Genomic DNA, 26,616 nt, shown 5'->3' on the forward strand with positions numbered 1-26,616 from the left:
CCTCACCTTCTTCCTGAGTCACTCCTTCTGCAGCCCTGCCCGCCCAACGTGCCCCACAGCCCTCCCCGGATTTCTCTCTCCCTGGCTTGGTGCCACTTCCTGCAAGTCGATGGCACCTCACTCCCTCTCAACCACTTGAGCAAACTCCAAGACACCTTCTACCACTGACACCAGCAATGATGCCAAAGGCTACTCGGCTCTCAGCATGACTATTTTTAGAGACCCCGTGTCTGCCACTGAAAGCTTTTTCCTGTGGGAGACTACCCCTCCCCCCTGCAACAGCTGCCCCTGCTGACTGCACCTCTCCTCCTCTGACCCCAGGGAAATGGGTCATGGTCAGCTGAGATCTTCTGCTCCTACTGCCTAGGGACCAACAGGGGCAGGAGGAGAGTCACTGACCCCGAGACGTTTGCATCCTGCACAGCTAGCGGTCCTTTATTAAAAGTGCACTCTTGGTTTCTGCTCAGTTCTTCTTCGATTTGTGCTGTTTTTTCTGGAAGCCTCTTTAGGGAAGAGGAGAACACCCTGGTACAGGCTGGGTGGAGCCGTCCCCCGGTGGAGCACAAGCATACAGAAGCCCCCGCCCCAGCCCTGTGGCCTCAGGCCAGCCTCTTGCTCCCTGAAGGTGGTCCCCGCACAGTCCTGGGACAGTTCCATCACCGCCCCCTCCTAGGGCAGCAGGTCTGAGGAGCTTGTCCTGGCTGTGTCCAGGTTGGAGCAATGGCCCAAGTCTAGGATTCCCAGTCGTCCTCATCCTCCTCTGCCTGGGGCTGCTGTGGTGGTGGCAGAGGAGGGATGGAGTCCGACACGCGGGCGAAGGCTCCTCCGGGTCCCTCACCAGCCCCGGGTCCTTTCCCAGAGATGCCTGGAAGGAAAAGGCTGAGTGAGGGTGGTGGGTGGGAAACGCTGGTTCCCCCAGCCCCCAGAGACTTAAACATAGGAAGACAAAGGCAGGAGAGAATTACAATGTGCCGGCCCAGGGCGGGCAGCGGCCCTGCCTCCTACCCTTGCGCCTCATGACCAGCTTGTTGAAGAGATCGGACATCAAGTCCCCACCTTGGCTCGTGGCTCTCACTGCAATGGGAAAGCCAGAGTGAAGGGTTCAGTCACATGAAACCCCAGCTCCCTGCCCGCACCCTCACGACACTCCCCAGCCCTCCAAGGCCACTGTTTCCCAGTTAGCTCAGAGCTTCGGTCTATCCCTGACCCGACACTGGACACTGATGAGAAAGCGCTTACGTTTGAGGAGCACTCTCCCAGCCACCCTCGGGGACAGGGCCAGGGTAGGCAGCACCGCTGCACAGGTGGGGAAACTGGCCCAGAGAGGGGAGGCAGCTTGCCTGGGGTCACTGAGCAAGGCACAAGCAGCGCTGGGCGCACGCTCAGAACCACAGTGCCCAGGGCACTGCTGCAGCATGCGCAGGCATCACATCACACCAGCGTCTGTGTTCACAGCAGGCGCTACCGGTAGCCTCAGGAGGCCTCAGGTCCATCTCTAAAAATATCTCAGGAGGCCGTGGTGGCTGACCATTGCCTTGGACCAGCCTCGGCAGTCAGGGAAGATTCTCCTTGTCACAGTTGGAGCTGGTTGAGCTTATCGAGAGGACAGCTCCACTAAGGCTCCCAAACCAGGAAGGAGCCATGGCCCAGGCAGGAGGGCTGAGGACCTTGGGCGGTGGCCCGGGGCTTCCAGCATGTGCCCTAGGGGAAGCAGGGGCAGGCTGGCAGGAGCAGGGGCTGGGCAGAAAGCACCCTGTGGACTCTGCCGGACGACAGGCAGAGGCCTTTTGTCCGAGGCCCTCCAACCGCAGGCTCCGGGGCCCGCTCACCTTGCTCCTGCTCCTTCTGCTTCTTCTTCTCCAGCTTTCGCTCCTTCACGCTGCGCAGCTTGGCCTTGCCGATGCCCCCAGCTTGGCGAATGGACTCTAGCAGAGTGGCCCGGCCGCCAGAGGGGTCGACCACTTCCCTGGGAGCTCCCTGGACTGGAGCTGGGAGGTGGGTAACAGGACAAGGAGGAAAGGCTGCTCAGGCAGGGCTGGGGAAGCTTATCATGTCCAAAAGCCCGCTAGGAGGGAGGGCACCTCCCCTCGAATGAGGCGGCCCGTGCTGGGGATGCTGAGCCTTTGGAGACTGTGCGGGGCCTGGGCACACAGGACCTGGGCACTGACTTCTGCAACACCTGAGTGCAGGCGATGTGTGTGCAGACACTCCCTGCCCCTCTCCAGCCCCCACCCTGCAGAGCTGGACCCCCAAGCTAGCCATGCACTGACAGTCTCAGCTGCACACACGAGCCAGCAGAGGGGTTTTGTGCCACTTCTGGATCCTAGAGACAGATGGGAGATATAACGGTAAAGCTGAACTGATGTCATTTCAGGGACACCGAATCATTTGTTGCTGTAGTTTGTTATTAGACCTTCTTTCCATAGTTTGTTACGAGGCCTCTTCTTTCCATTGGTTTAACTCGGAATGGGGAACCCAGAGCCTCACTTGTCCAGCCCCCCTCTGCCCAGGAGGTGAGCATTCCAGAGCTCTACAGTTTGAAAACCACTATTTTGTGAACCAAGTAGAACAAGACATTTGAAATGGGAACTATTAAAAACAATCCAGGATTTCTGACCACTTGACAAACCCACAGACAATCCACCTGAGTGCACCAAGCACACCAGAAACGAGCAGGTGTCCTCAGAGAGCTGCTCCCACCTGAAGGAGGCGCGCCGCTGCCGTCGTCCTGCCTGGCGCCCGGGCCTACGGGGGCCACGGCTGAGGGTGGGAGTGGGGGTGCACTGGCCAGCACCTCAGGAGCTGGGGGAGGTGGTGGGGGCGGTGGGGGTGCTGTGAGCACCCCATCTTCTAGGTCTGAAAGAGAAAGTGTGGGGTGTCTAGGGAAGAAGGTGTCTGAGCAGGGAGGTCCCTGGCCCAGCTCCCATCCCAGCACTCAGCTCACCTGGCTTGAGAGGCTCAGCTACCTCAGTGTGGAAGGTTGGCAGTTCTGGAATGGTGCCAGGGGCAGAGGGGGCAATGCCGGGGCCCAGGTCGGCACTGTACATGAGGTCGTTGGCAATGCCGGGCAGGTCGGGCAGGTAGGATGGCACATCAATCTCAGGTACTTGGCCCAGGTCTGGCACATAGAAGTAGTTCTCTGGAACCTTCAGAATTAGGTAGGGACATGTGAGAGGTGACAGAGACCTGCAGGGGCATCCTGCAAGGCCTTGTGTGCACCCCCAAATGGGTGGAATAAATGGCTCAACAGTCTTGCCTGGAGAGGGGCCCTGGCAGGGCCCCCAGCCACTGCACCTGTCCCCACCCCAGCCAGCCCTGTTCCTCCCACCGCAGCCACTGCACCTGTCCCCACCCAAGCCCTGTTCCTCCCATCTCAGCCACAACTGTCCCCACCCCAGCCCTGTTCCTCCCACCCCAGCCCTGTTCCTCCCACCCCAGCCACCACACCTGTCCCCACCCCAGCCCTGTTCCTCCCACCCCAGCCCTGTTCCTCCCACCTCAGCCACCACAACTGTCCCCACCCCAGCCCTGTTCCTCTCACCCCAGCCACCACAATTGTCCCCACCCCAGCCCTGTTCCTCCCACCCCAGCCTTGTTCCTCCCACCTCAACCACCACACCTGTCCCCACCCCAGCCCTGTTCCTCCCACCCCAGCCCTGTTCCTCCCACCTCAGCCACCACAACTGTCCCCACCCCAGCCTTGTTCCTCCCACCCCAGCCCTGTTCCTCCCACCCCAGCCCTGTTCCTCCCACCTGCTGCTCCAGCTGCTCTCTCTTGCTGATGGACAAGGGGGCATCAAACAGCTTCTCCTCCGTCTCCACCCCCAGCATCACGTGGGTCTTTGTTACAGCACCAGCCAGGGGGTCCAGGAAGACATACTTCTTGTACCTACAGGGGCGACGTGGGGGTCAGGCAAGCTGACACCTGCTGTCCTGAGCCCACATTCCTACCTCTCCCACACCATCAGGGGCACAGTGTGCACAGTGGGGTCTCAGGCCTCCCAAGCCAAGCCACCCAATTACCTCCTGGCTCCCAGCCTCGATGTTGTATCTGTGTCTGATGCCCTCGGTTCCCACTAAGCCAGGCCGGGCCTCCCGCCCACACCCCTCGGCCCTGCCTTCTGGCCATACAAGTTCTCGGTGGTGTTGAAGAGCAGCAAGGAGCTGACAGAGCTGACGTTGCTGGGAAGACCCCCAAGTCCCTCCTCTGCATCATCCTCGGGCTCCGCCTTGGCACTCACGCACACAGGAAAGTACTTCAGCTTCTCCTGGGAGGGCCGGGGGGCCAAGGGATAGTGAGTATTTAGTGCTGGGCCAAATCGGCTCCCACCCGTTCCCAGTCAGCCTCCTCTGCGGGACAGAACCCTATGGCAGCCCCGGCTCGTCCCCAGCATCCAGGCCTCCAGGTGTGTGACAGGCCGTGTGATGTGCCTGGCCAGCAGACCTGCAGGGCCCGCTCGTCCAGGGTGCGGTGCTTGCTCTGGATCCTGTGGCGGGGTCGTCTCTGCAGGCCAGGGTCCTGGGCACCTGTGAAGATGGAGCCATATTCCTGCAGGCGCTCTGGAGCAGGGTACTTGGCACTGGAGAACACCTGTGGACACAGGGACAAGTCTGAGGGGCCCCAAGAGGCTCAGACGGCTAGGCTTGCTTGGCAGGAGAGGGTGGGGTTGGGAGCCTGGGCAGGAGAAAAGCCCAACGTACGGGCAGCAGGGCAGAGACTGGGCAGCCTCAGAGGCACGGAGAAATGGAGGGACAGCCCAGTAGCCTCAGGACACGGGTATGGGGGCTACCTTGATGGCCTTCTTGCTGCCCTTGATCTTCTCAATCTTGGCCTGGGCCAAGGAGACCTTCTCCCCGATGGCCTGCACCTGCCTCCGGCTCTGCTCTACCCGCTGGGAGATCCTGCCATGGAGAAGATCACAGAAGCTGGGACTGCTCCCTACCCCTGCACACCTCCTGCTCCTAACAGCAGACCTGCTAGGCCAGCCCTCAGGCAAGGGCTCTTAAGTCAGGATCACCTGCTTGCCAGGGCCGAACTTGGTGCCATCCAGGAGGCCTCTACAAGGACAATCTGACCTGCAGGATCGAGGAGTTGACAGTACTGAGTTCCCTGCACTCTCGGTAGGGACAGGCAGCCACCTGGTCCTATGCTGGCACCTGCACGTGCTATCTGAAGGACAGCCTCCAGGGCACGCAGAGGATGGTATTTACACACGCACACATGGCTGCTGATGGGGCAAGGCAGTTCACAACCCCTCACGATCACGTGCAGTAGACAAAGTGGCCTCTGCAGAGGGGGAATCGAGACCGGAGGCTGAGAATGGCAAGGCTGGAACTGAGTGTTGTCGCCTAAACGCAGAGGAAGAACTGCCCCTGCACATAGTGAACAGCTCACTGAGCAAGCCCTGGGTCCCGACTGCGGCCACTGGCTCTGCATGGTCTAGCTCCTCACCCGTTTCCATCTCCCCTGGTGCGGGCTGGGCCCAGTGACACTGCTGCCCTGCTGTTCCCCAGATGCGACAAGTGCATTCTCGTGCACTTGCATCTCAGGGAATGCCGTTTCCGCAGACAACCCTGTGGCTGGCTCCCGGTGGGCAAGGCCCAGGTGCCTGATGCTTTAAGGCACATAACCTCACTTATGCTTTTCCACGTTGTTGGGCCACAGCAAGGCCGTTCTCACTGCCAAGTTAACTCTGATGCGCGTGTGACACACCATCCTCCTGCCAGTCACCTCTGTAGCTCCCCTACCCCCAAGAACCCAGCCCTTGCCCACAAGGGCCACACTCCACATTCAAAGAAGCCTCAGCATTCACCTGGCACGAGCGAGCCTGTGTAAGGCACAGGGATGAGACAGCAGAGGCACAACTGGGTTCATGAGGAAAGGGAGGAGGAGGACGTGGGATGGCAAAAGGGTTGCAGACTCTGGGCTAGGGAATGCTGGGATTTCTCTAAAGGTTGGAACGAATGACCTGGAATTGACCCACCAAGCCAAAGCCACTCCCACCAACTTCAGAAGGCCTTGGCCCGAGAGAGCCAATTTCACAATCCAGGGGTCCCCATCTCCTAATGAGTCTGCCCTGATTACTCCAGGGGCTCAGGCATGGCAGGGCTGGGAGTACCAACAGGCACCCAAGCAGCTTAAGTGTTCCATGACAGACCAGTATGAAGGTAGCCACCATTCGGAAAGAAAAAGGAAGAGCATCGTCTCCTCCCAGTGAGGAAGCAGGGCCACCACCCAGCTCCATCTTTTCTGGCTGGGGAGAGGCCATCATCTGCCGTGAGGGGTCCTCCAGCACAAGCTGTTTTAATTCACTCCAGTTCCCACGGCAGCCTCATTCTGTCCCTGGGTGCTGACACAGTCTTCAGTAGTTGCATAAGCTCTGTACTCAAGGTCCACAGGGGTAGTGGGAGGAAACTGGGACTGGGGAGGGACAAAGGTTGCTCCGTCCTGGTGCTGCCATAGAGGAGAGAATGGCTGATCACTCAAAGTTGCAAACTCCAAGCTCAACAATGAGCCCTGGCAAGTTTCTGGAATGGATTATTAAACAGAGAGTCTGTAAGCCCTTAGAAAAGGCAGAGGTGAGTCCCAGGGGCCAGCATTGCTCAAAATGCACAACATTTCTCTTTGTAACAGGGTTATTAGCCTGCTGTGCCCGGGGAAAACTTGTCGCACAGTGCATCTTGAGTCAGCACGGATTTTGACAGCTTCTAACAAAACCTTGTGGACAAGATGGAGCTATGGGGGTTGGAGGAGAGAACATATGGGAAAAATCAGAGCCAAATGAACCACAGCCCCAAAGGGCACTGTTGAACAATGGTCTGATTCCAGCCTTGCATGGAGAAATATGGCAGGGCGCTTCCAATTCATTCAACACCCTAGTTAGAAAACTGGGGCTAGCACAGAGGGGTAAAACGATCTGCACGATGGCATCAAGGCTCAGATAATTTTTAAAGGCCAGAGGGGGGACTGCAATCACCAGGATGACATTTATAGGGAACAAATGTAAAGCTCAACATTTAGGGTTTAAAAATCAAATGCACAAATATAGAAGGTGGAGGGAACTTGGTTTAGACACAGTTCAGGTGAAGAAAGACCTGGAAGCTTCTGTTAACTATAAGCTCAGTAGAAGCTAAAAGCATGTTAATCAGCATAAAAAGGCAGTGAGCTCTTAGGGCTCAGTGTTTGCCCTTCATCCTTCTTCCACTCAGCAGGTACCATGCAGTCTCTTGGAGGCACCACAGAAAACAGGGCCCTGGACTCGTGAACGAGTCTATGCCAGGCACAGTCTCAGCCACAGTCACATCCCTTTAAACTGGATCTACAGACAGAGGACTCTGACCTCCCGTACGGACTGCCCTCTGTCTCATTCACTGCTACGTCGCTAGCACCTGGGACGGGGCCTGATGCGTAACAGCCGCTGGCTGAACAGAAAGTGACAAATGAGCGAACATTTCAAGGAAGGTGATGAGGATGATGATGAGTGAGAAACTGCCGACATATGAAGATAACTGAAGGATGTTCTGGCCAAAGATCAGATGACTTCGAGAATATGATCATTCCTTTCAAGTATCAAAAATATCAAAAGGGCTGTCGGGTGAAGTGAGTAAACTTCTATCAGGAATAGTGGGCAGAGTTGCAAGGAAACAGAGCTCTGTGCTGTTTTTAAAAAAAATGGCAACAACTTTCTAATAAACTGCATCACTTTGAAGAGCAATTAGGCTCCAGCTCACAAGCACCATGCAGGGTGCTCCAAGGGTGAATCCTCCCTGAGGTGGAGGCAGAAGACATGATCCTGGGGCTCTTTCCTTAACCAGAAGCCTATGAGACTAAGGAACGGCATGCTTGCTGACAGAGCTTCCGGACTGTCTATTATCTCATGGTCACAGGCCACGGTGCCGAGGACAAGTGCAGATTCAGGGTCAGAAAGGTTGCAGCATGTCTGCTATCTCTGTGGACTGACAGGATGGTCTGGGAGGCTGTGTTGGGAAGGCCTGTAGGCCTCACTGGGGCCAGGGCATTGATGAACAATGCCAACCATTAGGGTGGGGGAATGGTGCCATGAGAGCCATTTATTTGCCATTCCTGGTGTAGACACCCTTGGCTTGGTGGCTACTTCAAGGTAGGTCAGTTTACAAGCTCAGTGCTGAAGCCATATCCTCTGGCACACTCACCCAGCAAGAGAGAGGAAGCTGCTCTGTGGGCATCAAGGACAGAACTGGCTCACCCAGCCTGCTCTGCGCGTGGTCTCACTAAGGGTCCATCTTCCTCTACCTCCCCTGGAGAGGTCCATCTCCAAGCATCCCTTGATTCCCGTCTCCCAACTCCACCCCTTACTGTTCAGTATCTTGAGTGCATTCCATTTGACAGCACAGTGCTGGGGCCGTGGGAGCCAAAGACGAATCAGACAACATAGATCCACTCCCAAAGAGACTCAGGCCTCTCGGGTAAGAGATAAGCATCAATAACCACAGCACCCCACGGGCCTGGGTTTCACGTCTGTTTAGCAGCAGCGCGACCCTGGGGAGGCCACTCACTGGTCTTTGCCTCAGCTACTTCCACTGAAAAATAGGAATGGTCCCTTCTACATCATGTGATCCCTGTGAAGGTGACAAAGAGCTGATGATGGCCCATCACCATCAGCACACCAGTCCCTAGAGGCTGTGGGGAGGAGGAAGCAGGGAGCACCCTCTACCACTCCAGCTCCCAATTCACTGCTTCTCCTCCCCTGCCTGTCATGACCCCAGGGAAGCAGATCCTGAACCTGTGCTCTTGCCTTTACCTTTATCTTCTCCACTCTGGGATAATTAAGAACGACTTGCTAATTATGCAGTGATCTAGTGCAATGTGTAACCTTGGGGGCCACCAGGTGCCAATCAGTAGAGAGAACAGGGGAGAAGGATGGAGGAAGTGAGGACGAGGGGAACGGGGAAAAGCGGAAGGGGAGAAGACGAGGTGGGGAGAAGGAAAAAGACAGACATGGAGGAAAGGACCCAGAGCTTTGCAGAGAAAATCACGCTTCCCAAGGGAAAGGTGCTGGGCAGTGGCACGGCCTCTTGGGTGAAGAGGTGGGGCAGGGGCTGATCGGCAATGGCAAATGACAGCATCCAAACTTCCACACACAGTCTGTTCCTTCCTCTTCCTCGTGCCATCCCGACTCCCTCCTGCCTTGTCATCTATGTCATGGGAAGCAGGTGACATATCTGGCCCGATATTTTGGGGGCCTGGCTTCTCCCAGGTGAAGAGGGGACAGATGGAGGGGCAGAAAGAGGGGGCAGGAAGGGGCACAGCTAAAGAGAGCCTGGGAGGTGCTTGTCATTCCCTCCAGTCTGCACACTCCCGGCTGCGGCAGAGCAGGAGAGAGCACAGCCTGTAATGCTAATTTGCCAGGCAGTCACCTGCCTGCGCCACTAGGCACACGCACCAGTGAGGCCAGGGACTGGGCTGTGCTGGGGCCTGAGATGGGGTGGGAGGGAGAGAGAGTCTCTCTTCTACCCACCTGTTTCTTCTGTGCAGGAGGGTTCTAAGCAGGAGGAGCATGTCTAAGGGGAGAGATTCAAAGTTGGTCACATCCCCACCAAAAAAGCTCATGAAAAATGAAAAGTCCACATGCTTGTCCAGTGCCACAGAAAAAGGGCAGGTGGAGGAGGGGAGGTGTCAGTGCTCCCCACTCCATTCCCACTCATCATGACTCCTCCCTTTCCTTCATCATCGTTCCCTATCTGTCACCATTTCATGTCGTCCATTTCCTCTGAATGTCTCACCTGGCCCTCCTCAGTAGCAGGTCCCCTGTCTGCAGCCTCATCCCTGCCACATCCTGACTACAGCAACAGCTTCTGGGTGTCCCTGGCATCCACTCTCTCTTCATGCCCCTTCCGTGACGGGTGCCTGATGAACCTTCCCCAACTCTTCTGTCCCACCCCTGCCCTGCTTGAAACCCAGTCACTGCTCCCTAACACTCCTGAATCAACATAAGTCCTCTCCTGAGTACTCCGTGGACCTTAACTCATTCATCCCAACTTTTCACTCATTACTTTGTCCCACACACTGCCAGGGAGCCTCCCATGGCCCCGTGGGGACACGGAGGAACCAAGGCAAAATTCCTCAGCACCATCCAGAGGCCTGGCCCACAGGCTCATGGGAAATCAGCCTCTCATGCCCTGTGAGCTGAGTGCAAGGGAGAGGCAGCACTGCCTGTGCTCCCCTCCAGCCCCTGTGCAGGCCGGCCTTCCCAGCAGACCATCATATACCACGTTCCAAGCCACACTGAGGCTTCTCTCCAAGCCTGTGGCCCCCATTTCTAGACCCCATTAGGGCAACCTGCACGCCTACCTCTCTACCCTGCCTTTCTCCTCCAGGAGCCTGCCCTGTGTGGAGGAGGCACGCGGCTTTCCTCTCCAGCACCTATTTCCCCTTTACTCAAGCAATGGCCCCGTTTCCTCTGGGGAATCTACCTCTCCTGCAGGCTTACACCCTGAGCTTCAAGTGGGTGGTTTGAAGAGCTCCTTGGTCTAAGCCAAGTGGCATGTCATAGTCCCCTGGCCCCAGCAATGGATTCTGGGACAGACACAAGGACCAATCCAGGTGAGTGTGGCCTCTAGAGGAAGTGGGGGACACAGGAGAGCATTTTTTCCTGCTGAAACTGACCCTGCCATGTCGCCTTGCCACCACGAGAGCATGGCCTGTCTGAGAATGCAGCCAGACCCAAAGAAGCAAAATGACAAGGAAGGAAAGCAAAGCCAGGCCCTGATGACGTCATTTTAGCTCTAACTCCAAGGGCTACCCTACTGGTTACTTTTTGCTTAGCTTGCTTTGGGGAGTTCTGACAGGTGTGCCACCAATTCTTACTGATTTCTCTCCCTTCTAGACCTTGAGAAGCCCACATGGTCCATGCTACACAATTAACAATTAATCTCACCCTACATGTTCCCATTCCAGCCTCTAAGCTCTTTGAGGACACAGTGTCTGCCACATAATTGATGTCTCTTAAAGATCCAGCATGATGTGGAGCACATGGTGGAGAGATCGACGCAGTGACCTGGAATGTGGCGTGAGAGAGCCGGGACTCAGGCCCAGTGCTCCTGAGAAGCATCTTCCCCTCCCTGGGCTGTGCCAGCAACTTGAGGGTCCCACACTCAATGAATGCAGCACTCCACTCCCCAGAAGATGCCTTCCTGCCCTCTCCTCATCCCATCCCTGGGCAGGGGACATGCAACTGTCTGCAAGGTGCCAAGTACCAGGACGGGAAAGGAAAGACACCAAAAATCCAAGGCTGCCCTCAGAGAAGGGCAACCATGCAATCCCATCTTGGTGAGGAAACAGAGTTTCTGAGGGAATGGTTTTGGCCTCCATTATAAGCACTGAACATGAAGTAGCCATAATCTGGAGCTGATGGCTCTTTAAGACCTGCATCCTCTTGCCTAGGTGTCCCTTGGGCACATTTATCACAATGATAAGCACAAAAGGTGCATCCAACAATTTCTGTAACTACTGATGACAGGTTCATGAATGGCAACTGAGTCCAGTGGACAGGTCAAGATTATCAACAGGGAAGAGCTAGTATTTCCTCAAATCTTCTTAGGTGCCAGGCACTGTTCCATTCCTTTGCATGTTTTCATTCATTTAGTCTTTAAAATAATTCTACCAGGAAGCTACCATTATTACCACAAGTTCACAGACAGAGGGGTTGAGTTGTCCAGGGTTACAGAGGAAGCAAGCAGGAAAGCCAGATCTGAGCCAAGGCATCAGCTCCAAGGTGACCCCTCAGCCACTGCAGTGCGTGACCCCTTGGTTACAGGGACATTCTTGACAAGCTTGGGGCAAGCCGGTGAGTCAGTGGGGGAGGTCATTCAGGAAGAGGTAAGCTTCCAGTTGGCGACAGAAGAGGAGGCTGCACAGTGAAGGATCAGGCGCTCCAGGTCTGGCAACAACCAGGGAAGGGCAGGGCAGGGGTGACTTGGACCATGTGCGGGACCTGAGTCAGGCAGTCACATGCTTCCCACTGGGGTCCACCATGTGAGGCACTGTGTGGGATCCCGGGAAGAAGACCAAGCCTCATTTCAGGCTGTTCATGGCCAAAGACAGGACCTGTGCATCCAACAACCGCTGGGACCTTTGCCAGGAAACAGCAAACATCACTCACTCACTCATATTAGATAAACACTGAGTGAAAAGTCACCAGAGCCCAAGGACTGTGCGAGGTCAGCGCTGCTGACACAGGAAGCCTCAGCCCTCCAACTCGGCTCGCTCAATGGCCGCTCTGGGCTCCAGCCATGCTGGCTTTCTTTTAGGTCCTCTGCCTCTGGGCTACAGTTCATGTGCTTCCTTCTTTCTGGAATTTTCTTCCTGACCTACCCAACTCAACCCTCAGACTTTACCACAAATGTCATTTCCTCACATCCCCCTTCCCCTGACCCGAGACCAAGCCAGGACGAGCCTCGCAGCACCCCATCTCCCCTCCACAGAGGCGGTAATAACCCACAGAACCTGGGGCCATGATCTGTGGCTTTGAACCCTGGCTCTGTCACTTGGCCAGGTCTCTCAGCCTTTCTGTGCCTCAGTTTCCTCATCTATAAAATGGAGATGACAGCAGTGCCTGCTCATGAAGTGTGGCGAGGGCTAAATGAGTTAATGCACTCAAATCAACGGTGGTGCACGGTTAATGCTATATAAATCACAGTGATTACCAAATATTATCAACAGGCCTTGTCACAACTGTTACTGAAGAACGAATCATGCATTGGTTATTAGGTCCTTCTCTCCTGCCAGCATGTGCGCTCCAGCTGGAGAGGGATGCTGCCTTATCCATGGCTGGATCTACAGAGATTCTTACAATGCCTTGCACACAAACACTATTGGGTAAGTATTTGCTGGATGCAGGAAAAAGTGAAGGAATATGCCCCCCAGATGGGAGGAAGAAAATGAGTCAGGAGAGCAGAGCCACCACAGGAAATCAGGAGGCTAAGTGGGGTGGAGGGGAGTGAGCTCTCAGACTCTCAGGAGCAAAACCTTCCAAGCTGGGCTCTTACCTCAGCCCCTCCCACACAAGGAAGCCAGATGGGTCCCCCAGTACCAGGATCTCCCCTAGGGGGCTGCTCCCAGAGGGTATGTTGCTGGGACTGCCCAGGATAGGGATGGTCCTCTGATCAGGAGGAGGTGGGTGGCAGCACCCACCTGCTGAAGATGTCTCCAGAGACCTTCTGCAGGTACTGCAGGGTGTCCGCCATCTGCTGGACGGCCTCCTCTCGCCGCAGGTCTGGCTGGATGAGGGGTACGGCATACGTCTGACCTGCCAGGGAGTGCTGAGTCTTCACAGGAGTCATGGTGCCTGTGGGTGGGATCCAGAGCATCAGAGCTGCCCATGCCCACCTGCACCCACTCACTCTAATCCAGCCATGAGTACAAGGCTAAGGAGTGACGAGAGCACACACACAATTCTCCTCAGAAAGGAAGGAGAGGCAACACAGCCCTCATCCCAACCATGCACACAGCTTCAGCCTGCACAAACGGGGAGAAGGGGACACAGCATTTGGTGGGAGGCCAGGAGCACACCGATGGGAGTCTGCTGACGCCTGTTGAGTGAATGAGGGAGGGGGAGGGCAGGACCAGGGACTGGGGAATTGGTAGGGCCAACGGAGTTCAGAGAAGGTGCAACATTTCTGACCCCTTACAAGGTGCTTGGTAGCTGCCAGGCACCCTTTCCATACACTGTCTCAGTTCAGCTCCCCACCTTGGATAAATAAGAAAGAAATCTTAGTTGTAGAGAAAAAAAGAGGCTGAAAACCAAGGGATGGAAATGGGGCAGTTGGGGAGATGCCTGATCAACTGCCAAATGGTACCCAGTTCTGGAAAAGCACAAAAAATGTGCACACATGGGTTCTTCTCACTTTAACTCCTGAGAATTTGAGGACTGCTCCTGAAACAGACTGGGCAGTGGCTAGTGACTCTAGGTATAGGGGTGTCCAGCCCTGCTCACCTAGATAAGAGCTTAGGGGGCCTTAGAGGAAGGAGGTGCATGTGGGGGTGGAGGACAGGAAGGAAAAACACTCCTGGAATTGCAAAGTGAGGGCAGAGTCTATTTATATTGGGTTTAATTAACTCTTCTCCCTGGTGCCACTAAAGCAGCAATCACACTGCAGACGGCACTGATTTGATTGGCAAGAGATGCACCAGGCAGAATATTAAGGGACCAGGCCCCTATAAATAGGCCGAATCACAGCCCCTCACTGGAAAACGGTAAGGAAGACATTAATCAGCCCTGGCACTATGCCCGAGACCTGCTCTCCTAAGCACTACAGTGGGGCCTTGGTTGCAACACAAGTGGGTGGGGCTGGTGAGTGTGGCACGAAGGGCCTAGGTTTCATCTGAGTTTAAAATGCTGTGACACTGGGTAAGCTGCCTCCTCTGAATCTGATCCTTTCTATTTTCCATTCTCCAGACTGAGAACCAGCACTGCTGAGATGTGGTTATTCCCAATAATAATTTGTATATTTTACATAATGCACCGCACGAACATCTTCACCCAGCTGAAGCTTACTCCTTTGCTCCCCTGCTGGCTTCCCCAGCCCTTCCTTCTACCCTCCTCAGGCCAGCACTGTTCATGATCTGAGGCGACCATCCTGCTCTTCAGCTTTTTCTCCAGCAGTGAGCTCCTCCTTTGTGTACAGGCTTCCCAGATCTCTACTTGGCTTGAATACTCATCAGGGCCCAGGAGTTACTCCTCACCTCCCACTTCTTTTTCCTCCAATCATATAACTAAAGCATGGCCAGCTGATGCCCAGCCATCTGAGAAGCCTAACCCTCTGAGACCATCACAGCCCTTGCAAGAATGTTCCTCCCTCCCCTTCTTTGTATTTATACTGACGCAAGTTTGCTGGCCATCCTAACTTATTTCTGTGCCTCAGTTCTCCCATGTGTAAGATCACAAAGAGGGTGAAGGTGCAAGATGTTTCCTGTGCGCATCCTAAGATGAATTCCTTGTTTGTGTGTATGCTGTTTGCTCACACACACGTAAGACTACATACACAATTCTCCTCAAAAAGGAAGCAGCAAGCCCGTTAAAGAATGGGACTGAAGGCTGGGCATCGTGGCTCATGCCTGTAATCCCAGCACTTTGGGAGGCCTAGGTGGATAGATCACCTGATGTCAGGAGTTCAAGACCAGCCTGGCCAACATGGTGAAACCCCATCTCTACTAAAAATACAAAAATTAACTGGGCATGGGGGTGCACGTCTGTAGTCCCAGCTACTTGGGAGGCTGAGGCAGGAGAATTGCTTGAACCTGGGAGGCAGAGGTTGCAGTGAGCCAAGATCGTGTCATGGCACTCCAGCCTGGCAACAGGGCAAGACTCCGTCTCAAAAAAAAAATAAAATAAAAAGAAAGAAAGGGACTGAATACACCTGATAAGTGGTTTACTTTCTGTCTGCAAACATCTACTATTATTTATTAGGTACAGGCCATGATCACAACAAAGATGAGTAAGACAGGAAGATAGTCTCAAAAACAATTAAACTCAAATTAAATTCACTCTAATCCAGCCATGAGCACAAGGCTAAGGAGTGACAAATCCCTTTTGGGGTTAGGGGAGTCAGGATAAAGCTCTTAGCAGAATGTGTGCCTCTCAGCCGAGTGCGGTGACTCACGCCTGTAATTCCAGCACTTTGGGAGGCTGAGTTGGGCAGATCACCCGAGTTCAGGAGTTTAAGACGAGCCTGACCAATATGGAGAAACCCGTCTCTACTAAAAATACAAAATTAGCCAGGTGTGATGGCACACACCTGTAATCCCAACTACTCAGGAAGCTGAGGCAGGAGAATCACTTCAACCCAGGAGGCAGAGGGTGCAGTGAGCCAAGATCAGGCCATTTCACTCCAGCCTAGGCAACAAGAGCGAAACTCCATCTCAAAAAAAAAAAAGAAAAGAAAAAGAATGTCTGCCTTTCTACCAGGTACAGGAAAGAAGGTGCAAAGTCAGCATTCCGGGTGAAAGAAACAGCTTGAACAAAAGTGTGTAGGGGAACAGCAAGTGTGGTCTTGAGTGCTGAGGGTACAATCGTCCTTGGGGAAGTACTAGAAGAATGATAAACAGAGGCCAGTTTGTTAAAAAAAAAAAAAAACACTCAAAATTAAGGTTAGGAGTTCAGACCCGTGCCAGGAATGAAATCCTTAGGTCCGTGCTGTCCAGTATGGTAGCCACCAGCCACATGCAGCCACTGGGCACTTTAAATGTGGACCGTCTGAATTGAGATGTGCCGTAAGTGTAAAATATGAACCAAATTTCAAACACTAGGAAAAAAGAATGTGAAATATCTTATTAAAATATTTATTAAAATATTTTATGTTGATTATATGCTAAAATAACCATATTTGGGATATAGTGGATTTAAAAATGTATTACTAATTTCATCTGTTTTTTACTCTTAGAAATCACATATGTGACTTAAACATTTCTTTTCTTTTTCTTTCCTCTCACTCAGTGTCCTGTGAGTCCAAAGAAATGAGTCTCTGTTCTTTTCGGGCAGGAGATATCCTAGAATGAACTCCGACCTAAGCATCAAAATTAATCATCTAACATTATCATTTTATGGTCCCTTCTTCCTATATCTGGTAGCTTTTACATGATCATGAAGATAACCTTATTGTCCCTCTTTCAGCAGATGGCATTTTCTTATGCTACGATATAGCTGCTAATAATACCTGCATATGTCAGAACGGCCGTGATTCCTCAAGAATCTCATTTAACTCTTAATATCAGTGAATTACCATCATCCCCAATTTTAGTTAAGGAAATGGGGTTAGAAAGACCAAATCACATTTTTTTTCAACATCAAAACACTAGCTTGAGATCAAGCCCAGATTGGATTTGTCTGAATTCCAAGCTTTTCGTTATTTATTGACATGTTTTGTTTTCAAAGTATCAAGTCACCTAATCTTGATACTTTGCCTTTATGTAAAGCTAAATTAGATCTGTTTTTGATACTGAGTGAAGAACAAGGGAATCTAACACTAATCAGCCCCTCCTGTGTGGTAAGCACTTTTGTTACTTTAGTATACATCACCCCAATTGTTTTGTCTTCACCACACACTTTAGAAGTAGAAGTGCTATTTTTACAAATGAGAAAGCCCAGGCACAAAAGGGTTAATTGGCAATCACCTTTTGAAAAGCCTGTGGTGCTCATCAGAAAAGGTGACATCACCTCTTATTTAGTGGACAGACAAAAAATACCTGAGAAGAAGGGATTTTGTTGGGGGGAAACGTTGAAAAATTTATCAAAAATCGTCTTGTCTAAGAGAGTTTTATAATGAGACACCCTAGCTCCTCAGTTCCACAGTGGGTAACCAATTCATTCTAGGTCTGTGACATTTCCTGTCTATTTTGTTACTCTTCAATCGATTCCACAAACGCATAAATATTATTTAATAATCGTGTTTTTCTTCCATCTATGTCACGTTCATCAAGTTTTTTCTGATTCTTTTTAAGTGACAAAAGTTGCACATGTGTATCGCACAGTATTTCTAGTGGACAGCACCGCTTTAGAGAATGTGGCGTAGACTGCGCACTCCCAGGAAAATGCACTCACCGCACGGCTCTCTCGGAGCCCTCCCTGCAGACCGTTCTCTCACACCCCACTCCAGGGTCTCTACCCGAGTTACAGGCCTCGCTGTACGCCCCGGGAACCCAAAGCAGTGTCAGAAAAGTGGGATCCCCTACTAGGGCCCAGGCGCTCCGGGCGGGCAGGAGCTGCGAAAGAGCCCCGCAAGGCTTCCCAGAACCCGGCCCGGGAGGGAAGGCGCGGGAGTGGGGAGGCGGAACCGGGACCCCGCAAAGCCCGGGTCCCTGCACCCCGCGGGCCTTGGCCTCTCCGCTAGGGCCAGGCAAGGCCGGGGCGCAGGGGCCGGCTCCAGGGAGGAAGTTCCCGGAAGGGCCCAAGACGCCTCCCAGGCGGTCGGTACCCAGCTACGGAATGCGGAGTGTAGGCGGCAGCCAGGAAGCGGCCGTGGGACACAGGCTCGGCGGGTCCCGGGCCCTCCCACCCACCTCTCTCCGGCCCCTCCGGGTCCCCCACTTCCCGCCGCCCCAGACGCCTCCTCACCTGCGCACCGCAATCCCGGAAGCTCCTGCCACCGCTTCCGCTCCGTCCGAGCCGCCGGGTCCTAGAGCCTCCGGTCTCGGCCTGCCCGCGCCTCCGCCCGCCGCCCGCCCACGCCCCCGGGTCCTAGCGCCGCCGTCACCCTCCGCGGCGCCATCCCCCCTTCACTGGCTGTCCCTGTGCGTGGCTCCGGTACCCGGTCGACCCAGAGCGCTGGCCTGGCCGGCAAAGTCGCGAGCCTCGGCGCGGGACTCACGCGCACTCCGAGCTCCCGACGTGCACACGGCTCCGATCTCTTGTTTTCCCCACGCCAGGCAGCCCCCACCCGTGCCTTCTGCTCTGCAGACCCTCTTCCCAGGGCTCCGTCCTCTGTCCCCTCGCTGCCCTCCCCTCAGGCTCACGCCGGACTATCCGCCAGCCTCGCTCCTCCGGGCAGCCCTCGCCCGGGACAGGACCCCCAGCCCAGGCCCAGGGCCCAACGCCCCGACCGGTTTCGTGCGTCCCCCAGCACACCTGACCTTGTCCTCGCCTCTGTGAGCAGCTCCCTTGTGGTCCACTTAGTTCCCGTCCCCCTTTAAGAATTAAATAGAGAAGCCAGAGGTAAAAGTACAGATATCGGATGGGTCCACCTACGTGAGGTGCCTAGAACGATCAAATTCACGGAGACAGAAGCCGCGGCCGCCAGGGATGGCGGAGCTGGGCAGCTTGTGTTCAACGGGCAGAGTTTCAGGCTGGCATGGTGAAAGAGTGGTGGAAGTGAATGGTGGCGATGGCGGCACAACCATGTCAACCTACTTAATACCACTGAACTGTATGCTTAAAAATGGCTTAGATGGTGAGTTTTAGGTTATGTATGTTTTACCACAATTTTTTAAGAGCTAGTGAAAAGCTGGTTCAAAGAAAGAAAATAGGCTTTTGTTAAAAGTTAAATATATAAAAAGAGCATCAGTCCAGAAGTCCAGCAGTAGTCCCTCCTGGAATCTGCTGGCTTGCCCCAGCATTTTTGGCCCTTGCCTTTTAGGGTTGCCAGATTCAAATACGGGATGCCCAGTTACTTTGAATTTCAGATAAAGAACGAATAATTTCTTAGCACAAATATGTCCCAAGCTTAGTTTGGGACATACTTCTGCTAAAAAATATTATTGGTTGTTTATCTGAAATTCAAAATTAAGCATTTTCTATTTTATTTGCTACCTCTGGCCACCCTACTCTCTTCCTAATGCTCGCTCACTCTCCCAGTTTTGTCCTCCTTCCCTGCCCCCTCATCTGGGGGAGCTGGGTCGAGTGGTAACAAGAACATGCAACTTCTCACTGGCTGCAGCGTGCGGCTCCCCACCAGCAGTAAGGAAGAGATGGGTTCACCCATGTTGTAGACAGAATGTATAAGCCCTCCCCAAATTCTTATGTTGGAGCCCTAACCCCTAATGTGATGGTAGGTGGAAATGGGCTTTTGGTAGGTAATTACGGTTAGATGGGGTTGTGGGGTGAGGCCCTCATTTTGGGTCTGGTTAAAAAAAAGAGAGAGAGAACATTCTCTGCGCCCCCCCAATCCCCGTCTTTCTTTTCTTACCAAGTTACCAAGTGAGGATGCAAAGAGAATGTGGCTGTCTGCAAACCAGGAAGAGAGCCCTCACCAGGAACCAGTCCAGCTACTACCTTGAACTTGGATTCCCAAGCCTCCAGAACTGTGAAGAATAAATGTATGATTTTAAAGTCACCCATTGTGTGGTATTTTGTTTTGATTAATACAACCTGAAAACATTTTCCCCTCACCTCTCCTACCGCCCCCACCCCCACCCCGCCGCCCCGAGCAATATCTGAGTAGCTTAAGGTACTCAGGACACAAGAAAGGAGAAATGTCCCATGCACAATGTGCAGCCCTGCCTGGGTGAAGCAGCCTGGCACAGAGGGAAGCACACAGGCTTGGGGCTCTAATTCAATGAGATTCAATGAGTTAACATATTTGAAGTGCTTAAAATGATGCCTGTGTCCATAGATTAATGATGAAAATGTTTTGGAACTATGTAGAGACACTAGTCTCTAGTAGTGTCATTGTGAAACACTAGTTTGCACAATTGCAAATATACTAAATGCCATTGATTGCTCATTTTAAAATGGCCAAACTGATGTGACCCTGGGCAAGCCATGAATGGGGCTTCAGTCACCCCATTTGTAATGGGGTTGAATTGTGCTTGCCTTGCCTCCTTTTGAAGGCTGCGGAAAAAGGATATCAAAGTATTTTATAATCTGGCTAGGTGTGGTGGTGCATGCCTGTAATCCCAGCACCTTGGTAGGCTGAGACGAAAGGATTGCTCGAGCTCAGGAGTTTGAGACTAGCCTGGGCAATATTATGAGATTCCATCTCTACAAAAATAAGGCCAGGTGCAGTCGCTCACGCCTGTAATCCCAGCATTCTAGGAGGCAGAGGTGGGAGAATCACCTGAAGTCAGGAGTTCGAGACCAGCCTGACCAACATGGAGAAACCCCGTCTCTACTAAAAATACAAAATTAGTTAGACATGGTGGTGCATACCGGTAATCCCAGCTACTCGGGGGGCTGAGGCAGAAGAATGGCTTGAACCTGGGAGTCAGAGGTTGCAGAGAGCGCCACTGCACTCCAGCCTGGGCAACAAGAGCAAGACTCCATCTCAAATAATAATAATAATAAAATAAAATAGCTAGGCATGGTGTCACACACCTGTAGTCCCAGCTACATGGGAGGCTGAGGCAGGAGGATCACTTGAGCTCAGGAGGTCGAGGCTGCAGTGAGCTATGATTGTGCCACTTCACTCAAGGCTAAGTGACAGAGAGAGACCCTGTCTCAGGAAAAAAAGTACTTGATAATCTGTAAGGTTTAGTTCAACACAAAAGGAAAGTATATATGCTCCATGATGCCTGTGAATACACACACACAGCCCATCACATACCAAGCCTGGCTGTGCCTGCTCACAAATGCACTGCTAGGCACCACCCTCAGTTCTAGTACCCCACCAGCCAGTTCACCCTCCAGATGGTTCACCCTCAACTTCATAAAAGTTCTCTACCTAATCTACTACTGACAGGCTCACCCCAGACCTAGTTTTAAAGATTTCCTAGGAGCTGGATTGCAAAGACTTTTACCCTAAGCCCCTGGAGCTGCAGTGGGAATCCCTGACCTCAGCCTAGACAAAGAACAGCTGCAAGTCATTCTCATGCATGGACACGGAAGCCCCGCCTGCCTTTGCTGGCCAGTTGGGCTGAGGGGGCCTAAGGAATGAAAGCTGCAGGGTTGGTCCCTGGAAGTCTTTTTTTTTTTTTTTTTTTTTTTTTTTTTTTTTGAGACGGAGTTTCACTCTTGTTGCCCAGGCTGGAGTGCAAAGGCACGATCTCGGCTCACCGCAACCTCCGCCTCCTGGGTTCAGGCAATTCTCCTGCCTCAGCCTCCTAAGTAGCTGGGATTACAGGCACGCGCCACCACGCCCAGCTAGTTTTTTGTATTTTTAGTAGAGACGGGGTTTCACCATGTTGACCAGGATGGTCTCGATCTCTCGACCTCGTGATCCACCCGCCTCGGCCTCCCAAAGTGCTGGGATTACAGGCTTGAGCCACCACACCCAGCGGTCCCTGGAAGTCTTGCTGAGGCTTGCGAGCATCCCCAGCCTCCTGGATTTCCCAGGATCCATGAACATGATTTTAGGAATTCCTGGTGGAGGGGTGAAGAGCATGCGGCAGGGTGTCCTGAGCCCTGATCTACAGAAAGAAAACTGGAAACAAGTCTGAGGACTTAGTTTAAGTTGTTCCCTACCCAGCCTCTAGCTCTTGTGCCACAGTTCCTGGAACAGACTCCCCTCTCCTGAAAACCACTTTCCTCTCCAGCAGTAAATTTCACCAAGAGGTCTTGCTTTTGGGAAGGGCTAGGAAGTATGCCTGTAGAAAGGAGGATGGAAATATTTCACTCTCTAAACAGATAGATGGATGCAGCCAGACAGAAAATAGTTGCTCTTGCTGAGGTTTCTAACGTATTTGAAAGAGGCCGGGTCTAGAACTCTATCCAGAGAGCTCTGTGCTGTGTAGGCAAAGATAAGAACCTTCCCTGTGGGAGTTCCAGAACCAGTTTTAATAAACACCCATGGACGACTGTGTTCAGACTGAGTTAGTCATTCACACCATCCTGACCTGCCCTGAGTTAGACCTTACATGGTCTTCCTTCTCTAGGAAGCCTCTGCAGCCCAGAAACGTCCCTTCTCTGAAATAAACAGCATTTGAATCTTCACCAGACAGACCAGACAGCTTAGCCCTCTTGTGGTGCTCTTTGAGTGAGGCAGTAGAACACGGTGGTTACTCGGAAGGGAAAGCCTTTGGGACTAGACTGCCTTGGCTGCAGTCCTTATTCTGCTTCATAGCTGTGTGATCCTAGGCATGTAACCTGTGTCTCAGTTTTCACTCTATAAATTTACAATAACTGAATCTGTCTTTGTTGTGAAGATCCAATGAGTTAACATATTTGAAGTGCTTAAAATGATGCCTGTGTCCATAGATTAATGATGAAAATGTTTTGGAACTACGTAGAGATAGTATTTGCACAATTGCAAATGTACTAAATGCCGTTGATTGCTCATTTTAAAATGGTCAAACTGATGTGAATTTCACCTTAATTAAAAAAAAAAATAGACCACACGTGGTGGCTCACACTATAATCCCAACATTTTCGTAAAAGGCAAAAGATGTATATGATCTGAAGAGAACCCAGAGTATAATACCAACACTTTGGGAGGCCGGTGCAGGAGGATCAGTTGAACCCAAGAGTTCAAGACCAGCCTGGGCAACATAATGAGACTTTATTTAATAAATAAATAAATAAATAAATAAATAAATAAATAAATAAAAAGAACTTGTTCAAGGTCAGACAGGCAACCTCTTAATAAGCATATGTATCCTCTATATTATACTACCTCTAATGGAGGGTCTCCTATGTGCCACAAAGAGGCTGAACTTGAAACAGAATATGTTGAAACCTGGGATCATGGCCAGCAGGCTTAGAAGAAGCGATTCCTTTCTCATGCCAAAATGGAGCTCCCACAGATTTGCTCAGGCTTACCTAAAGGCAGCAGCATCGGGGGTCAAGAAGGACTTCATGAGGCCACAAGTGCTTCCTTCTCGGGGCAGCACCCGGCTCTCCCAGGTGAGAGAGGACTCCATTTTCACAGGGAGGGCATGGGAGCTTCAGCACTCATCTCTGAGCCCAGAACGACCCACCTGGAGACCTTAGGGCTTTCCTGCCACCCCCAATTCCTGCCCCTTCTGCAGCCTTGGAAGAGAGTGGAGCTGAGCGGCCTGCCCTCTGTAGGGTGGGAAAAGGAGCCTGGAGCCAGGTGCCCACTGCTGTGGCTGCTCCACATTACAGGAGCCGCGCCCTTCCTTTCCTGGCCCTGAAATCCCACTTGTGTGGGAGCTGGGCACAGGGCCGCAGAACTAATCCTTGGAACAGCTCAGGGAGGATTACCTCAGCCACTGTCAGCAGCCGTGCAGCTGGCTCATTCCCAGATAGGGGAGGCCAGAGCCAGGGGCCTGCCACCAGTGGGAGGGCTGGGGAAGAGGAGGCCAGCAGAGGTGCCCCAGCTGTGTGTGGCTCTGAGGGGTCTCCTCGTGGGTGGGGCTAAATCTCACAAGCAGGATTATGCAAATCAAATCAATTCTAGCCAGAGATCTAGAGCTTGGGGGGAAAAAAGAGCCCAGTTGAAAGAATTTAAATTATAAAAACTTAGAAGTGTGAAATGTGAAATCATCCCTTAGGTGCTTATTTAACAATGATATCCTCCTGACACATAAGCCATACGTGAAAAGTTCTCCTCCCACAAACACATACACCAACAGGCACTCCCCAAATCTTCCCTACCACCCCTGTGCTGGCATCCTCCCTGCCCTGCTTCACCTGAGACACCCCTTATCTCGTAAAATAAGCAACCACGGGTGAGGTGACAAGGAGACAAGGTACGATTTCCTCAGGCCCTGTTCACTGTGGGGAGAAAGCCCCCTGATCTTGAAAGCATGAATTTGACCAGAGCAGACGGAATCAGTATGCAGATTGACTCTCTGGCATGTTAATGTTTATGCATAGATTATGAGGACCAGGTGAAAAGTGGGCCAGGAGAGCCAGATGGGTGTGTGAGTCTTGGGTGGCTGAGATGAAGACAGGAGGGAAACGGGTTCGGAGGCTGCTGGCGATGGGCTGGGGGTGCCGGGAGGAAGGGAGGAAGTTGGGCTGGGGGTGCCGGGAGGAAGGGAGGAAGTTGTTTGAATGTCTGTATGAAAAAGCCGAGGACAGCAGGGTCTGGGTGAATTCAGGCCACCGGACCATGGAGAAAGCCAAAGTTGAGTGGTGGAGCTGAGACCCAGACAGAAGAGGGCAGTCAGTCCTCTGCGGCCCCCAGTCACGTGGGAGCATTGAGCACGTGCAACGTGGCTCCTGTGTGCGACCGAGGACCTGAACTGTTTATTCATTTTTTGACTAATGCAAAGATAAATATAAAAACTGATACTCCACCCAGTTCCCAGAAAACATTTAGGTATGTGCGAGACAACGTGGCTTTGTAAACCCACCTTTTCAGTGTAAATTCAGTGAAATCTAAATACAGATCCCATATTTCCAATAAAAAGGTAACAGCCAAAGTCAGATGTCCTGTGAGTCTAACATACACTAAGATTTTCTAGGACTTAGTATGAAAGGGGATTTTTTTTCAGGTACCTCATTAGTCATTTATAAAATAGGATTGCCTGTTGAAATGACAATCTTTTGGATACACTGGGTTAAGTAAACGTGTTATTAAAGTTAATTTCACTTAAAAATGTTTAATTTGACTACTAGAAATTTTAAAATTATGCATGTTGCTCACTTTATGTTTCTATTGTATGGCTCTCTCTAGACGCAAAGGCATCCAAGAGGGACCTCACTCTGGCCTCAAGAAGAAGAGAGGCGTTAGCGAGGCCAAGCCGAGGCTCCCCAGGGCAGGGCCAAGGGCAGTTTAGTGGGGTGGGAACGGGGTGTGCAGAGACAACTCCAACCCTTAAGAAGGTATTTCCGGCCGGGCGCGGTGGCTCAAGCCTGTAATCCCAGCACTTTGGGAGGCCGAGGAGGGTGGATCACGGGGTCAAGAGATCGAGACCATCCTGGTCAACATGGTGAAACCCCGTCTCTACTAAAAATACAAAAAATTAGCTGGCCATGGTGGCACGTGCCTGTAATCCCAGCTACTCAGGAGGCCGAGGCAGGAGAATTGCCTGAACCCAGGAGGCGGAGGTTGCGGTGAGCCGAGATCGCGCCATTGCACTCCAGCCTGGGTAACAAGAGCGAAACTCCGTCTCAAAAAAAAAAAAAAAAAAAAAAAAAGGTATTTCCTGGAGCAGGCTGTGACCTATCAGTTTATATACTGAGGCTGAGGAGCCTCTTGGACGCCCCCAGATCTGCACTCCTGAATGCCACTGTGCCCCTGCCATCTTTGTTCATGTGCTGCCAGAGTGGTCTCACCTCTGGCGGTGTCACCACCACTGGGCATAAGCTTCTCCAGCACAGCAACTATTTCTATTTCTCCTTGTACTTCCCGTGTTCTCACCATGCTGCGCTCACGGAAGACTCTTTGGTGATAATTTGTGGAGAGAGAGAACAGCAGGCGAAGGAAGAGCTATCTGCAAGAGTGGGTTGAGGTGTGCGGGGGTGCTCCGGAGACCTGAAGGAGGGGAGGCCAGGTCCTGAGTAAAGTTGAAGGGGAGGGGCTGAGGCCTGCTGGTCGAGAAGGCTCATCCCCTGGGGAAGTTCCATGGACCCCTCAGAAGTACAAGGGAACAGTGTCAGTGTTAGTCCAGTAACACACCTCAGACTCTGCCTTCCAGGTGGGTTTGACAGGAGCCTCCTAACTGCTCTTCTGCTTCCATTTTTGCCCTCTCAATCTATTCTCAAAAGGGAAGCCAGAGGCATCCTTAACCGTGTCAGATCATATAGCTCCTCAGCTCCAAGCTTTCATCTCAGAAAGCCCTGGTCCCTTAAAATGGCCCAAGTGGTGACAGACAGACTCCATGGTGAGCAGACTGTTGCTAGAAACCTGGGCTTGGAGGACTCACCAGTGAGGGCTCAAAGGCAGTGAGGATTTTAGCACTAGAGGCTAGAGGAAAGGGATCATTGTTAGGTAGCAGCAGAAAGCCTAGAAAAATGGTTGCCTGCAGTTACGTGAAAAACACATCATGTAAGTGACAAATTGAGTATGCAGTTGAGATTTCCAGGCAAAACATTGAGGGTGCTGCCTGGTTTCTTGCTGCTTATAACACAGTGTGAGAGAAGAGACATAAATTGAGAAAGAGACTGGTTTTTAAACTGTTAAAATTGAATCAGGACTTGATGATTTTGAAAATTGTCAGTCTCCCCACATGGCGAAAGATGCTGAAATTAACAAATGGCTTCTGATCATGTGGCATAGGGTGTGACTGTACAGTCCTTTGTTGATTCTGCATAAAGATCAAAAGATGAGAGTAGCAATGAATTACACAGAGGCCTGTTGCAA

The 26,616-nt window shown here is 52.3% G+C and overlaps 1 protein-coding gene across 6 annotated transcripts; it reads right to left on the reverse strand.

Annotated features, from left to right (window-relative positions):
* Positions 1-414: 414 nt before the first annotated feature.
* Positions 415-18,796, reverse strand: LOC101031087 (WAS protein family homolog 2). 6 transcript variants are annotated; one of them, XM_039461583.2, is made up of 11 exons: positions 18,720-18,796; positions 13,172-13,325; positions 4,791-4,902; positions 4,445-4,591; positions 4,132-4,268; positions 3,754-3,889; positions 2,945-3,146; positions 2,701-2,856; positions 1,830-1,988; positions 1,006-1,074; positions 415-865 (listed from the first exon to the last, which is right to left on the reverse strand). In XM_039461583.2, exons 2-11 carry the CDS (start codon positions 13,318-13,320, stop codon positions 732-734), a joined length of 1,401 nt encoding a protein of 466 aa, XP_039317517.1. In that variant the 5' UTR covers positions 13,321-13,325; positions 18,720-18,796; the 3' UTR covers positions 415-731. The 6 variants fall into 6 exon arrangements, with proteins under 6 accessions (XP_039317517.1, XP_039317519.1, XP_039317514.1 ...); XM_039461585.2 differs by lacking the exon at positions 18,720-18,796 and adding an exon at positions 18,605-18,659; XM_039461580.2 differs by lacking the exon at positions 18,720-18,796 and adding an exon at positions 18,090-18,187.
* Positions 18,797-26,616: the final 7,820 nt, after the last annotated feature.

The sequence above is a fragment of the Saimiri boliviensis genome, chromosome 7, assembly GCF_048565385.1.
Source record: "Saimiri boliviensis isolate mSaiBol1 chromosome 7, mSaiBol1.pri, whole genome shotgun sequence".
NCBI classification, from domain to species: domain Eukaryota; kingdom Metazoa; phylum Chordata; class Mammalia; order Primates; family Cebidae; genus Saimiri; species Saimiri boliviensis.

Coding starts and splice junctions, on each gene's coding strand:
- LOC101031087 (XM_039461583.2), bottom strand. CDS start 13,320: ATGACTCCTGTGAAGACTCAGCACTCCCTGGCAGGTCAGACGTATGCC. Junction 3,147..3,753: donor GAGAGCAGCTGGAGCAGCAG/GTGGGAGGAACA, acceptor CTAATTCTGAAG/GTTCCAGAGAACTACTTCTA. Junction 866..1,005: donor GCTGGTCATGAGGCGCAAGG/GTAGGAGGCAGG, acceptor TTTTCCTTCCAG/GCATCTCTGGGAAAGGACCC.